The sequence below is a fragment of the Sus scrofa genome, chromosome 8, assembly GCF_054392235.1.
Source record: "Sus scrofa isolate SSC_HxYL_T2T_F1_AM1 chromosome 8, Sscrofa_HxYL_maternal_Yorkshire_Landrace_v2.0, whole genome shotgun sequence".
Taxonomy (NCBI): domain Eukaryota; kingdom Metazoa; phylum Chordata; class Mammalia; order Artiodactyla; family Suidae; genus Sus; species Sus scrofa.
Genome location: NC_139390.1, coordinates 71608661 through 71624942, shown reverse-complemented (window position 1 = coordinate 71624942; position 16282 = coordinate 71608661). Strand labels below are relative to the sequence as shown.

The window sequence follows — 16282 nt, the reverse complement described above, 5'->3', positions numbered from 1 at the left end:
ATTGCCATGAGCTGTGGGGTAGGTCTCAGATATGGCTAGGATCTGATGTTGCTATGGCTGTGGTACAGGCCGGCAGCCGTAGCTCCGTCTGGACCCCTAGCCTGGGACCCTCCATGTGCCATGGGTGTGGCCCTAAGAAGCAAAAAAAAAAAAAAAAAGAAAAAGAAAACTCTAAAATTGATCTCTTTCATGAGATCATGTATAAGGAGAAGATACTTTGTAAGCCAGAATAATGAAACCCATTGTCATTCCTATATAAAATCACCCTTTCATGTTTTCTTAAACATGATTTAAAAAACTGCACCAAGAAACTTGGTTTGAAAAGTTGTTAACCTATACTCTCTCTATGATCAGGCAGATGTTCTATAAAAACCATGAAAGTATCGAGTCACTCTGTTGAAAAACACTTGAACTTTCTCAGATTTGATTTGAGATTAAATAACAAAACGATTCTATTTTATCTTGGAGCTTTAAAAACAATCATATCTCTCTTTTTAAGGCTTTCACATCCTACTCTAGTGATAAGTCTCTTATACACAAGGAACATGCCAAGACTATACTGTATTTTGGAACTAGGCTGGAGGCGGAGGGAGAATGGAGAGGAGCCTGGTACATTGGTGTATTAGAGAACTTAATCACAAGTTGTGTAATTTTATTGAAGTGTGGTATCTAAAATCACGTCCAAACCCGAGATTCTGTAATTCTTTGGAGGAAAAGAAAGCAGGAGGAGACCCTGCAGTCAAAGTCTACCACTCTGTTGATCTTCTTAATTAGCCTCATTGGTGTGAACCTGCCGTAAGATAGAAAAACTAAAATCACTACCAGCAGTCAAAGTTTATTACGTTCCCCCGTATGTACATGCAGACATACATCTATGCTCCTGAGAAAAATGATAGAGGTGTTCAGAATGGTACAAAATGACAGAATGGTATGAACCAGGTAGAGTTAATGAGGGGAAAAAATGGGAGTGTTACTGGTTAAAAAAAAAACACCACATAGATTCATGGAAAGTATTAAGGAGGATTTGGTAAATGGGGGAAGAAGCAAGAAGAAGGCATTGAAATGAGAGAAAGGCAACCTGGAGGAAAAGGAAGGTTGCAAATAAATATAAATAGGCTCTGTGAATGCCGACCGCAGCCACAAAACTAAGAACAGATCAGACTTGTATTTGGTATGCAAAGTCCTGCAGGCCACAGTCTCGATTTAGTTTCTGATAAGTGATCCAGAAAACCAGTCTAATCTGAGTCATCTATAAATAGCAATCTCAATGATCAACATCTAGGTATATATCTACAGAGATATAGAAATATTTTAAAAATTAATTTTGAATAACATATTTTTTCTTTTTCTTTTCTTTTTTCTTCTTTTGGCAACACCTACAGCATGTGAAAGTTCCCAGACCAGGGATCGAAGCTGTGCTGCAGCTGCAACCTGCATCACAGCTAAAGACATTTAACACAAAATTTCTTATGTTTAAGCAGTCATTTGCATTCAATTACTGCAGAAAAGAAATTGAAATGGGCCTTTTGAATTTATTGCTAGCTTCATATTCATCAGATAACTTTGTGCTTAGACTTTAAGGTCACCATGTCATTTTCATCCAGTTAAACACGTTTTTCAAAGTCTACTGAGCTTACTGTTAAGCCCAGTGAGATAAAGAATCTAGTGATTAGACATCCTCAATATTTGGAAATCCACAATCAAATGGAATTAGAACTTTAGTTTAGGCAGCACCATATCAAGTGCCTTAAAATAAAATCCAAGCTAGGCTCCTTAATGGTGAGGAAGCTTGAACATAAACTCTGTGAGGCACAACTCACCTGTGAAGTGAATAAAATAATTTCTACCCAGAAGAATTACTGTAAGGATCAGAGTGACAGGACTAAGAGCCTATCGTATGTTCCATATGTCAACACTTAAAAAAAAAAAAAAACATTTTCATATAGTCCATTTTATTACTATAGCAAACCATTCAGTTATGCAAAAGAGTAATTATTCATTTTACAAACCAGAAAACAGATGAAAAGATTTGAAGGAATTGCCCAAGTTCTACTGTAGGACTTAATATCTCCTGGCTCCCAGTGCTTTTGTTTTGTGTTTGTTTTCTTTTTATGGAAGCACCTGTGGCACATGGAAGTTCCCAGATTAGGGAGGACTGGTCAGAGAAAAGTTTTTTTGATGCTCTTATGAAGATTAAATATGTTCTATGTTCAGGCTAATAAGAAGACATATTACATGCAGGGTTTTTAATTTTAGCATATCACAGTTTGAAGAAACTGTGAGGTGTTGCCTAAACTCCCTCTTCTTTTCTTTTGTTTTTTTCTTTTTTCTTTTTATGGCTGCACCTGTGGCACATGGAAGTTCCTGGGCTAGGGGTCAAATTGGACCTGCAGCTGGCGTCCTACACCACAGCCACAGCAATGCTGGATCCGAGCTGCATCTGCAAACTACACTGCATCTGGCGGTGACGCCCGATCCTTAACCCACTGAGTGAGGCCAGGTATCAAACCTGAATCTTCGCAGACAGTATGTTGCGTTATTAACTCCCTGAGCCACAATGGGAACACCTTATTTTCAAATAGTTTCAGAAAAATGAGAATTTTCCCCATTCGTTAGAATTGCAATGCCATTGGTACCCTGTTGTAGCATTTAATAGGTTTTATTATCAAATAAATCTTCCTAATCAATCCAGAATTCTAGTGTTGTGGGTTAAACAAATCTTCCCACATTATTTTTCCATAAAGACTATGTACTTTTGGAGTTCCCGTCGTGGCGCAGTGGTTAACGAATCCAACTAGGAACCATGAGCTTGCGGGTTCTATCCCTGGCCTTGCTCAGTGGGTTAAGGATCCAGCATTGCCATGAGCTGTGGTGTAGGTGCAGATGCAGCTTGGATCCCACGTTGCTGTGGCTCTGGCATAGGCCAGCGGCTATAGCTCTGATTCGACCCTTAGCCTGGGACCCTCCATATGCCGTGGGTGCGGCCCTAGAAAAGGCACAAAGACAAAAAAAAAAAAAAAAAAAGACTATGTACTTTTAATGGGTTCTTGACTTGGGATCCATGGATCTTTTGGAATTTCATTTAAATTGGTATGTGTTAGCATATTTTCCTTGGGGGCAAAGCTCCTTCTTAAGAGTGCCTTCACCAAAACAGCTAGGAAACACCACTCAACCTGTGGTTTCCTCAAAGACCAGGTTACTCCTCTGTTATATTTTCTCCAGCTTAAATGTTCTGAACTCCTTCAGCAGAGATCTCACTTAGGGTTCTGCAGAGCCTCCCACTTCCTCCAGCCCATTAGGTCCAAAAGTGACCTCTTTATACCCTTGGCTTACTTCCCTTTCAAAGGGCCCTGGCACTTTGCTGTCACTTTCCTAGAAATGCCACTATTTTCCTTAGCTTTTTCTCATTGCTTCCATCTTCAAGCCCTCTATCACTGTGGCTTTCCTTTGAGCCATATTACTTGAGCCAATTACTGATTCTAGTCTGTTTAATAAGAATATGGTAAATATTAAAACGGAGGGAGAGTATGTCTAATCTCTAATGGGAGCCGGGCGTTTTACATACATCTTCCCTTTAATTCTTGAAGCCACCTTGTTAGCAGACATCATTGCCCTCTTGCTCTCTTCTCCCTGGTGTACGAGTGGAAGTGGAAGTGGTGTACAAGTTCGCTATGAAAAAGTGGAAGCATGGAGTTCCCATTGTGGCTCAGTGGGTTACGAACCCAACTAGTATCCGTGAGGATTCGGGTTTGATCCCTGGCCTCGCTCAGTGGGTTACGGATTCGCTGTTGCCATGAGCTGTGGCGTAGGTTGTAGATGCTGCTTGGATCTGGTGTTGCTGTGGCTGTGGTGTAGGCCGGCAGCTGCACCTCTGATTCAACCCCTAGCCTGGAAACTTCCATATGCTGCAGGTGCAGACCTAAAAAGAAAAAGAAAAAAAAAAAAAAAAGTGGAAGCGCAAGTTAATTTTCTCAGAAATATTTACAGCTATAGTTTTTTCTTTCCATTTCAAAGCATGTTTTCTAAGAAGAGTTAGAGAAGACTTCATTTTAAAAGCATACAGGATCAACCAAAATGTAACCAACAAATATTACTAATACATGTTTAATACCCATAAGAGAATACAATTTACCATGTCTTTAGTCTCCAATAGTGAGTGATCTGATTATATATGCAAGAAAAAGATGTGCTACTATAGATGTTTTTCAGACACATTTTTCAGTAAGCATTAATAAATCCTCAGAAAATATTTTTGATTATCATTGTTAAACTTTTCTTTTTTTTTGTCTTTTTGCTTTTTCTAGGGCCGCTCCCACAGCATATGGAGGTTCCCAGGTTAGGGGTCCAATCAGAGCTGTAGCCGCCGGCCTACGCCAGAGCCACAGCAATGTGGGATCCTAGCCGAGTCTGCAACCTACACCACAGCTCACAGCAACGCCAGATCCTTAATCCACTGAGCAAGGCCAGGGCTCGAACCCGCAACCTCATGGTTCCTGGTCAGATTCGTTAACCACTGCACCACAATGGGAACTCCAATCATTGTTAAACACTTCTTAAGGCATTTCTCAAAACACAGAAATTTTTTTTACTTTCAATTAACATTAAAATTTCACAAAATTTGACCTAAGTTAGTTATTTTTTTTTGCAGTAACAGGCACGTTCAGGTTTATTTCTTTCATTAATTTCAGATTATCCACAATTAGTATCACAAAAGCACTAAGTTTTCATTTATTACATTTAAAAAATACAGAGTGCTTTGTGAATTTTCTCAGAATGAATGTGTTTATGTAGCTTAGTGTGCATCCACCCATAGATGACTCTAAGTATTATCTTTTAAAATCAGTATCTTGAACAGTGGCTTACACCACATAATTATGTTAAACAATATCAATTGTATTATTGTCACAATTTTTTTCAAAAGCTTATCATAAAAATAATTTGATCATTTTTTTGTAAACTTCAATCAATTGAGAATAGAAGCAGAAGATTTAATCTTGATCATAGTATCATTACATCTTTTCTCTTTTTTAAAATCTTTTTAGGGCCATACCTGCGGCATATGGAAGTTCCTAGGCTAAGGGTGGAATCGAAGATGCTGTAGCTGCCGGTTAACACCACAGCCACAGCACCTCGGGATCCAAGCCATATCTGTGACTGATACCACAGCTCACAACAATGCCGGATCCTTAACCCACTGAGCGAGGCCAGGGATTGAACCTATGTCCTCATGGATCCCAGTTGGGTTCGTTATTGCCGAGCCACGACGAGAACTCCCAGTATGTTTTCATTTTAATGGTACATGTCATCATGGAAGCATAGTAGTATATTGCAGAGAAAATCTACAGGAAACATTTTATCTTCTAATCTCAACTCTTCTTTGGTGTTTAAATAAATTCTTTGGAAATTTAGGAAATTTTTTTATATTAATGACATAATATTAGTACTTTATATTATACATAAATTTTTACATACATACATGTATTTGTTTAAGGCATATATTGTATTTAAATTATGCAAATTGGAATCATATTTCTGACCTCAAGAAAGAAGGTTTAATCCCAGCAGAAACAAGAATGTCCTTGTCACATCACATCACCACGAAATATATTTTTATATTAAGATAGAGGCTTCTAGTTAAACATTATCGTCTATGGGCTTACCTGGTATTCTGACCTCTTGACTAATAAAAATCCTTCAAAGTACAAGGGCAGAGCAGTAATCTTTGATCTTTCTTGGAAGATCCTTCGAGGGGCTGGTTTCGGGGGCTTCTTAGCCAACATACCCTCCCGCTGATGTGTGGCTTGTTTTCAACTTTATCCAGTCTCAAACAAAATGAGTTCTCCCTCCTGTGAGAGGAAAAGGCAACTGTTCAAAGAGGAAGTCCCAACTTGATTTTAAACCACCAACAGGACACACACACACCACTTTTTTTTCTTTACTTTTTTTGTGGGGTAAGAAAGAACAGGCAAAAACCAACTTTGAGAAGGTAATCTCTGAGGAAACGACATGTGTTTAGGATTACAATAGCAAAATAAACAGAGGATTAACGTCACCACGGGGTGAAAGGAATGGATATGGACATTATGTACTTTAGAGGAGACATCAAGGTCACATTTGTTTTCTTCCATTTTTTTGTTGTTGTTTATTGCTGTCCATTTTTATCCCCAGAAGATATGACTTAAAATTAACACCAATTCATTAACAATTACTTCCTAGGATAATTTTATTACACTATTTCTGTTATAAGTGCAGTCAGCCCTCTGTATCCACAGATTCCATGTTTGTGGATTCAACCATCTACAGATAGAAAGTGCTAGAAAAAAAGAATTCAGGAAGTTCCAAAAAGCAGAATTTTAATTTGCCATGAGCTGGGAATTATTTTCATAGTATTTATGTTGTATTAGGTATTATAAATAATCTACAGATGATTTAAAGTACAGGAAGATTATGTAGGTTATATGCAAATACTATGCCATTTTATATAAGGGACTAGAGCATTCAAGGATTTTGGTATCTGTGGGGGGTCTTGGAACCGATCCCCTGCTGATACTGAGGGATGACTGGATTTCAGAATTGATCTCTGTTTACATTTTTAGAAAAAGTTAGCTATTGTATTTCATGTCCATTTTGATGGTCTACTAAATGTAAACCACAGTTATGGGACCGTGGGATGTTTTTACTTTTTGTCAGTATTTTGAGTTGGTGGGTTACCAATGGATATTTGGCAAAAATATGTCTGACAGAGAAAACTATAAATTTTTAAACTTTCACGTTGTTTTTGTATGCTTTCTGAGCAGGGGATCATTGATGCTGTGATGCCCAGATGGGGTCCCTACAGATATCTAGTGAGTTGTATAGAGCTACATTAGAGCCAAAATGCATTCAGTAATTGCGTGTGGGACTTGGCCCTTGAGAGACGGGATCTGGCACAGCCCTGTGCAAAGAATGATGAGAGAAGGGAACACTGGAGGAAATTCTGGGTTTTTTTCAAGGGTCTTGAAGGTTCCACCATTGAGGTTTCACCCTCAATATTTCAAGACTTACTCTAGATCTATGACCCACACCTGAACATCCTCTCCCATTAGACTAGCCTATTCTTATAAATCCAAGCAAAAAACCAGGAATCTCCAGTCTGATCCTCCTTAGTGGAAAGACCACATGGTTTTCTCCACCAGTATGGTTCTATTGGATCTGAAGCTGTAGATGTGAGGTGTCAAATTGTCTGTAAGGTGAAGTACCATGAAATAAAGTTCATATTTTATAGCAACACAAGGAAAATTTAAACATAAAATTTTTCTCTGCTCCTTTGGGCCACTTCCTTTCCCTTTAGTGTATATTGTGCAGCTGCATTACCCAGATCTCCTTAGGAGATCACCTTCCTTCTTAAGCTCATAAGGGATCGTGATGACCTACTTCTTGCTTTGTACATGTGGGTCTGGCTTGTGTAGACTGTCAATACATCATTTGACCATAACTCTTTGTCTCAAAAACGTGTGTAACTGCTTTGATCTCTAATAGGTGGAGCCATCCTCAGAACTTTCTGAAAGACTGTCTTCCAGGTAATAATCCTCAGATTGGCTCATATAAAAATTTCCATTTCTTTCTCAGATAGACTATTTTTAAATTTGTTTGTCTTTTTCAGGGCTGCACCCTTGGCATATGGAGGTTCCCAGCAAGGGGTCTAATCAGAGCTACACCTTCTGGCCTACACCACAGCCACAGCAACGCAGCATCTGAGCCTTGTCTTTGACCTACACCACAGCTCATGGCAACGCTTGATCCTTAACCCACCAAGCGAGGCCAGGGACTGAACCCACGTCCTCATGGATGCTAGTCGAGTTCATTAACTGCTGAGCCCCAATGGGAATGCCTCAGATGGACTACTGATTAATATTTTTCCATCTACACGCATGGTATAGTTGGCAAGATGTAAGATACCCATCAGAGGACACCAGGAGCCTACCCAGAACTGGTGCTCAGCACTAGCATGAGTTCATTGAGCGCGCTGGATTCTCAGTCCTCCTCAGGTGTTCCAGTGAGTTCACCTGATATCCGGCTCCCACTGCTTTTAAGTGATGAGCCTAAACTTTTTTTTCTTTTTTTTTTAGGGCTGCACCTGCAGCATATGGAGGCTCCCAGGCTAGGGGTCTAACCGAGCTACAGCTGCTGGCCTATGCCACGGCCACAGCAATGCCAGATCCAAGCCTCATCTGCGACCTACACCACAGCTCATGGCAATGCCGGATCCTTAACCCACTGAGCAAGGCCAGGGATCAAACCTGAAACCTCATGGTTCCTAGTTGGATTCGTTTCTGCTGTGCCACGATGGGAACTCCAAGCCTAAAAATTTTATTCAAAAGTTGTTTTTACTTAAGACTCGGAGTTTTATGAAGCACCCATGCATTTCCTAGGCAGGGTCCTGGGGCAATCTGGGCAGGATGCTCAAGAAACCATGAGTGGCTGGGTTCTTATTAAATTTGGCTTGTGTAAACTGAAAAGTTGAAAAACAAATACCAAAAAAACCAACTTGATATATGTTCTGAACAAAAACACTTGCTAATGCAATGAGAGACCAAATTGTTCAGCTCCAAAGAACAAGGAGCATGTTCCTTCTAGCCACAGGGTGTTCTCAGGTGACTTAGAAGCCAGTGGAAATGTCTGAGGGCTAATCCTTGTGACATGTAGCAATCCTGTAGAGAACCCTGTTAGAGTTACATAGGACTACAAGTCAGTTCTGCTCAGATAGAACAATGCAGACAGATTATTAGTAAACTAGACAAGAGTGTTCAGGTGCATTATCAAAGTGGAAACAGTTTGAAACTGAAATTGGGAGGTGTTCTTTTGTGACATAGTTAGTTAAGGATCTCACATTGTCACTGCAGCAGTTCAGGTTGCTGCTATTGCCCGGGTTCAATTCCTGGCCCAGGAACTTTCGCATGCAAGAAAAGGAAAAAAAGAGACTGAAATTGAGAGTTGAAGATTCAAAATTACTGCCTGATAAAACTGGGTTGTGATGATCATTGTACAACTATAAATGTAATAAAATTCATTGAATAACTAAAAAAATATTACTGCCTGGCCTTATATTAGGTTGAGATCTGCTTCTTGCTACCCAAACTTTAAATGATTAAAATATAAGTCCGAAGTTAATATCTTTGAGACAAAACCATAACTAATTTTAGTTTCAGTGTACTAAGAAACTAGTTTGAATGACAAAGGGAAACCTCCTGATTTGGTAAATGAGCTAATCCATCTTCTTGGCATCTGTATCTGGCGTAGCATGAGGGGAAGTGAAAGAAGGGATGAGAACTAAGAAGTGAAAGGAAAAATGTGGGCAGGAGACAGGATGCTAGAAACCATCAGAGGTTGGAATAGGACAAAAGCAGTCAGTGGTTTTATGGCCAGAGAGTTTCATGGGGGAGAAAAATGTCTCTAGAAAAATAGGAAAAAAGATAAAGATAGCCTAAAATATTTCTAAAGATGGGAATAGTTTTGAGAAATAACCATCTAGTTAACTATGGGTTACTTTTTTTTTTTTTTTTTTTTTAGGGCTGCACCTGCAGCATATGGAGGTTCCCAGGCTGGGGGTCGAATTGGAGCTGTGGCTGCTGGCTTACATCACAGCCACAGCAACGCCAGATCCTTAACCCACTGAGCGAGGCCAGAGATTGAAACTTCATCCTCATGGATGCTAGTCAGATTTGTTTACGCTGAGCCACAATGGGAACTCCTGTGTTTCTTACCTTTTTAAAAAACAAACAAACAAAAAAACAGTTCAACAGCCTTTGTAAGTTGCTTTGGTTCGCCAATTTGCAAGTCAAATTAATCCTTGATATGCCACTGTGTAAATTGTCTCCCTGATTTTTTTTTTAAAGTCCCCCACAACCTAAAAAAATGAAAAAATCTTGCTGAAATATTATTATTCAGTTAGACCTGTCCACAACTTCCAACATCATTGTGTCACCACACCCTTACAACAGAAATCCTCTTACAGATATCTCAGGTTTTACGTTTTGAACAATAAATTTGCAGGTAAGAAAGCATAGTAGAAAAAGTGTTTGGACATGAAAAAATGCTCAACATCGCTGATTATAAGAGAAATGCAAATCAAAACTACCATGAGATACCACCTCACACCAGTCAGAATGGCCATCATTAATAAATCCACAAATAACAAGTGCTGGAGGGGCTGTGGAGAAAGGGGAACCCTCCTGCACTGTTGGTAGGAATGTAAACTGGTACAAACACTATGGAGAACAGTATGGAGATACCTTAGAAATCTATACATAGAACGGCCATACGACCATGCAATCCCACTCTTGGGCATATATCCAGACAAAACTTTCCTTAAAAAAGACAAGACAAAACAACACCTGCATGTTCATTGCAGCACTATTCACATTAGCCAAGACATAGTGACAACCCAATGGTCCATCAGCAGACAAGTGGATTAGGAAGATGTGGTTATATACACAATGGAATACTACTTGGACATAAAAAAGAACAAAATAATGCCATTTGCAGCAACATGGATGGAACTAGAGACTCTCATCCTGAGTGAAATAAGTAAGAAAGAGAAGGACTGCTGGTGGGAATGTAAACTGGTACAGCCACTATGGAGAACAGTTTGGAGATACCTTAGAAATCTATACATAGAACTTCCATATGACCCTGCAATCCCACTCTTGGGCATCTATCCGGACAAAGCTCTACTTAAAAGAGACACATGCACCCGCATGTTCATTGCAGCACTATTCACAATAGCCAGGACATGGAAACAACCCAAATGTCCATCGACAGATGATTGGATTCGGAAGAGGTGGTATATATACACAATGGAATACTACTCAGCCATAAAAAAGGATGACATAATGCCATTTGCAGCAACATGGATGGAACTAGAGAATCTCATACTGAGTGAAATGAGCCAGAAAGACAAAGACAAATACCATATGATATCACTTATAACTGGAATCTAATATCCAGCACAAATGAACATCTCCTCAGAAAAGAAAATCATGGACTTGGAGAAGAGACTTGTGGTTGCCTGATGGGAGGGGGAGGGAGTGGGAGGGATCGGGAGCTTGGGCTTATCAGACACAACCTAGAATAGATTTATAAGGAGATCCTGCTGAGTAGCATTGAGAACTATGTCTAGATACTCATGTTGCAACAGAAGAAAGGGTGGGGGAAAAAACTGTAATTGCAATGTATACATCTAAGGATAACCTGACCCCCTTGCTGTACAGTGGGGAAAAAAAAAAATTAGGTAAAAAAAAAAAAAAGAAAAAGTGTTTGGGCAGAGGGACAGAAGCCCATTTTGTTGCTAATCGGCTCTGAGACCTTGAACAAACCAACTAACTTCTTTGGGATAACAGCTTCTACATTTCTTGTCTGAAAAGCTGCCATGGGCTTCTAAGCAGCCTCCCACTTTCCACTTTTTCTCTGATTCATTTAAAATGCAGCATAATCAAGTCATTCTTCTGCTTCAGACATTTTCATGGATGCTCAGTGCTTTCAGATTCACGCTTTTATTTTTTTCACTCGGCACCAGCACTAAATACTTACTGAGCACCAGCAATGTGCTCAAGCATATTTCACAAGGTCCTTCATCACAGGGCACTTTTAAATCAAAACTCCTTAAAGAAATACTCTCTCCTCTAGTAACTTTGGTCACTCTAGTTGTCTCAATATTTCATGGTCTTTCCCATCTCCTCATACCTTTGCAAGCTCTGAAAACCTTGCTTGGACATCCTTCCTCCTCTTGTTGATATGACAACTCCCAACTTGTCTTTGGAGACTCAGGTTGAAGATGTTCTTATCTGTGAAGATTTTCTGAAGCCTTCCCCACCCCTAAGAGGAATTTTCATCTCTCTCACCTTGCATTTCATAGCATTTTACGCATTTTAAAAAATTAAAGTATTGTTGATTTGCAGTGCTTCTTCAATTTCTGTTGTACAGCAAAGTGACCCAATCACGCATGGTTCCCTGTGCTGTACAGTAGGACCCCATTGCCCATCCATTCCCATTGTTACAGTTTGCATCCAACAACCCCAAACTCCCATCCCATCCTCCCCCCCCGCCCCTGGCAACCATAAGTCTGCTTTCCTTGGCCATGATCTGTTTCTGTTTTGTAGATAGGATCATCTGTGGCATATTTTAGATTCCATGAATAAGGGATATCATATGGTATTTGTCTTTCTCTTTCTAGCTTCACTTAGTATGAGAATCTCTAGTTTCATCTGTGTTGCTGCAAATGGCTGTGATTTGTCCTTTTTTATGCCTGAGTAGTATTCCATTGTACCATATCTTCTTAATCTATTCATCTGCCAATGGACATTTAGGTTGTTTCCATGTCTTGGCTATTGTGAATAGTGTTGTGATGAACGTAGATGTGCATGTATCTTTTTGTGTGAATGTTTTGTCTGAATATATATGCCCAGGAGTGGGATTGCTGGATCATATGGTAGTTCTACATTTAGTTTTCTGAGGCATTTTTTACAATATTTGTCCTGTTGTATTTTAGTTGTTGGTATAGCTTCTGCATCAACAGGAACCTGAGTTTTAAAAAAACCAACTTGAAGTCAAGGTTGATAAGAAGTAGATTGTAATAATCATTTATTAAATGAATAGCTTCCAGATGAAAAATATTATGGTTCTAATTTAGAGAGTTCTAAGCTTCCACTGTGACAGGAGTTTCTTTTTTCCTGATATGTGTGAACATTTGTTGACATATGATTCTATTGTTGCCATGTAGAACAATCATGTTATTATCAAATTCTTGAAAATACCTCAAAATCCAACTATTATAGCCTACATCGGCATCTGCATTGTAGGAATTTGCTATACATCAGGATATATGAAAAATATAACTCTACAACTTTGAAGTATAATGGATTAACTCATATGTAACCAAAATCTCAGTGCTCTTTTGTTATAATACAGTTAAAGTGAATGAATATACATTTTTACAATATTTAAGGCTCTCTAAAATACTTCATTATCCTTTTACTGGAATTGATTCAATCAATTACATGTGAATAGTGGTCTCAAATCTCTCTCCAGTACTTCCAAATTTGACTTTTTTTTTTTGCTAGGGGTCAAATTGGAGCTACAGCTGCCAGCCTACACCATACCCACAGCAACGCCAAATCCGAGCCAGGTCTGTGAGCTACATACACCACAGCTCACGGCAACACCAGATCGTTAACCCACTGAGAGGGGCCGGGGATTGAACCCAAATCCTCATGGATACTAGTCGGGTTTGTTTCTGCTGAGCTGCAACAGGAACTTCTCTGACCTTTTTTAGATAATGTTTATTGATGATTTATCACCATTTGCATCACGATTTATTGTAGTGAATTTTGAAGATATTTGAATTGAATATACTTATGTTTACAATCTGTAACCAAAGAATACAAATTTAATTTTAATGATTATGTGAAAACTTTGTGCCATAGTGAGTTATTATTGCTTTGAAAATGTTTCTACTACGCCTTTGGGGACAAAAGTAAAAGGTAAGGGATCACTATTACAGAACTGTTACTAGGAGTTCCCGTTGTGGCACAGTGGAAATAAATCCGACTAGGAACATGAGGTTGCAGGTTCAATCCCTGGCCTCGATTAGTGGGAACCTCCACATGTCTCTAGTGCAGGCCTAAAAAGCAAAATAAATAAGTAAATAAATAAATAAATATAAATTGAAGGAAGGTTAAAATAATTAAGAAAAAAAAAACCTGTTATTAGCTCCGTTGGAGTGGTTTAATTTGCGAACCTTATTAACCGTAGTTTGTTGTTTCACATTCATTCCAACCCCTTCTAGTGTGCCATTCTTCACTGCAGAGGCTGAGAAGCTAAAAACTACATTTCCCAGACTTCTTTGCAGCCGGAGTAGGCAGGCTTTCAGGGTTGGCAAAGGGGAACAGAGACAAAATTCATTCTTCCACTGCCTTTGGTTTTTCTAGAGGTGAGCATGGTCTGTAGGCAACTGATTTTTTTATGGCAATGTTATCAAAAGTCCCCCTGTCTGGTCACTAGTCTCATGGATGTTCATAGTCAAGGAACACTGGTTTTCTCATAACCATCAGGGCAGGTACACTCCGCTTCTGAAGCCAGAACAATAAGAGGCTTCCTGCTCATGGAGGCTTCTTAATTGTGGTGCCTTAATTTTTTGCTTCCTTAACACAGCAATTTTGTAATCACAGTTATTTTCTGATTATGCGGTGTCAGCATGTTTCTGGAGACACAGCATTAGCATCGACTTCCTGATTTTTTTATTTGTTTCCTGACCATTCATGTATCAGCTGGCTCTTGGTGGTTCAGTTCTGCAGTGTCTCTTTGGGAATGATTCCTGAAAGCCCCCAATACATGATTTGCCCATTGCTCCCAACAGTTGTGCGAGCTGATAAATGTCTAAATTAGCTATCATTTATTTCTGTAACTCACCCCAGATCAGTATAGTTTCCCACTGTCTATAGAAATATGTGCAGAGTTATCCTGCCATTGGAGGTACTCTACAATCTAGTTCCGTTTTTGCAAACATGATCATTTTTTTCACTGACAGATTTTCTCTGTGTCAGCAACACATCATTTCTGCCCCAAGTGTGCTCCCAGGTTATCTTCGTATTTCTTTCACTTTGTAAATCTCTCACTGTTAGGTATTGCCAGCAGGCTACAGTTTTGGCATTTCTTTCTGAGACCTACACCACAGCTCATAGCAACGCTGGATCTGTAACCCACTGAGCAAGCCCAGGGATCGCACCTGCATCCTCATGGATACCAGTCAGATTTGTTTTCCACTGAGCCATGACGGGAACTCAGTTTTGGCATTCTATAGATGCTTGAATTTATAAACATCTTATATATCATGTCCTATACATATTTAATTTCTTATTTTTCTTATTATAAGTGGAAAACATATAAGTTTTAAACGAAAGAGAAAGGCATAAAGAAGGCAATGAAAATCGCATGTTATTCTACCATCCATATACCATTAGCACTGTTTGGACGGGTAATTTCAATTTTTGGCACTTTTTTTCTATTTTTTAATTTTTCTTCTCAGGGCTACACCTGTGGCATATGGAAGTTCCCAGGCTAGAGGTCAAATCAGAGCTACAGCTGGAGCCTACACCAGAGCCACAGCGACACCGGCTCCAAGCAGCATCTGTGACCTCTGCCGCAGCTTGTGGCAACGCCGGATCCTTAACCCATTGACTGAGGCCAAGGATCGAACCTGCGTCTTCACCGACATTATGTTAGGTTCTTAACCTGCTGAGGCACAATGGGAACGCCTCTGTACTTACATATATATTTATGTAATCAGGTAAATACTGTGCATGCTATTTGATAAACTGCGCTTTTCCAATAATGTACACAGCCCATTTCCAAGTCAGTAGATATGAATGTACATTAAGTTTTTGACTAGCACTGTCAAAGTAATTTGTCTTTGCACAGTTAAAAGTGTAATGCAGAACTACATCATTAAGCTTTTGAAAATCTAAGTGTGTTTTAAATTGTTCCCTTTTTATGAGGTAACAATTACATTGACTAAAAATAAACCATAGGCTACAGAGTAGAGACCTAGAGAAGAGAGATTTGTTGTGTTCTTGTTAAGAGAAACAATGTACATATAATAAAATATAATTGCAACTAAGAATCAAATGGTTGGTGCCAAGGTAATTTAGGAGACAAAGCTCAGCCAATTTATACAGCACTTTACAATTATGAACTGAACACAGACTGTTAAGACTAAGTGCATGGCATTTTTGTTTTGTTTTGTTTTGTTTTGGTGAACGTTGCTGCCATCTATCTTCATGTTAGAAGCACACTTCTTGGCAGTTATAGGCCAGTGGAACTTTTGTATCTGAGGATAATTTTGCCAGAAAAGGCTACTAAGGTGAATGTATTTAACAGAAGGACATGAGAGAGTAAGGACATTCTCTTACATCGATAATACAATTATAAGAAAACGTAAGAAAATTCACAGTTCCCTGTCATGCAATAATCAATATTTTAGTTTCTCACTGTTGCTTAACGCTCTCTATAGCTTAGGCCACAGCCACAGCAACTCAGGATCCAAGCCATGTCTGTGACCTACACCACAGCTCATGGCAACACCAGATCCTTAACCCGCTGAGTGAGGACAGGGATTGACCCCCAACCTCATGGTTCCTAGTTGGATTCGTTTCTGCTGTGCCACGATGGGAACTCTGTATAACTCTTTTTTTTTTTTTTTCAGATCCAAACTTATTTATCACACACATACACAAATCGCAAATGACAT

At 39.3% G+C, this 16282-nt stretch overlaps 1 protein-coding gene across 9 annotated transcripts in view; it reads right to left on the bottom strand.

The window, feature by feature from the left end:
* The window catches only part of STAP1 (signal transducing adaptor family member 1), a 60836-nt gene extending 54965 nt beyond the window's left edge, over nucleotides 1–5871 (bottom strand). For all 9 annotated transcript variants that reach the window (XR_014812622.1, XR_014812624.1, XR_014812620.1 and 6 more), the window contains exon 1: nucleotides 5661–5871. Coding sequence is in view for 4 of the 9 variants with exons in the window: in XM_084972410.1 (XP_084828536.1) it covers nucleotides 5661–5780 (120 nt within the window). In the remaining 5 variants the exon portion in view is untranslated. The remainder of the gene's footprint in view (nucleotides 1–5660) is intronic.
* Nucleotides 5872–16282: the final 10411 nt, after the last annotated feature.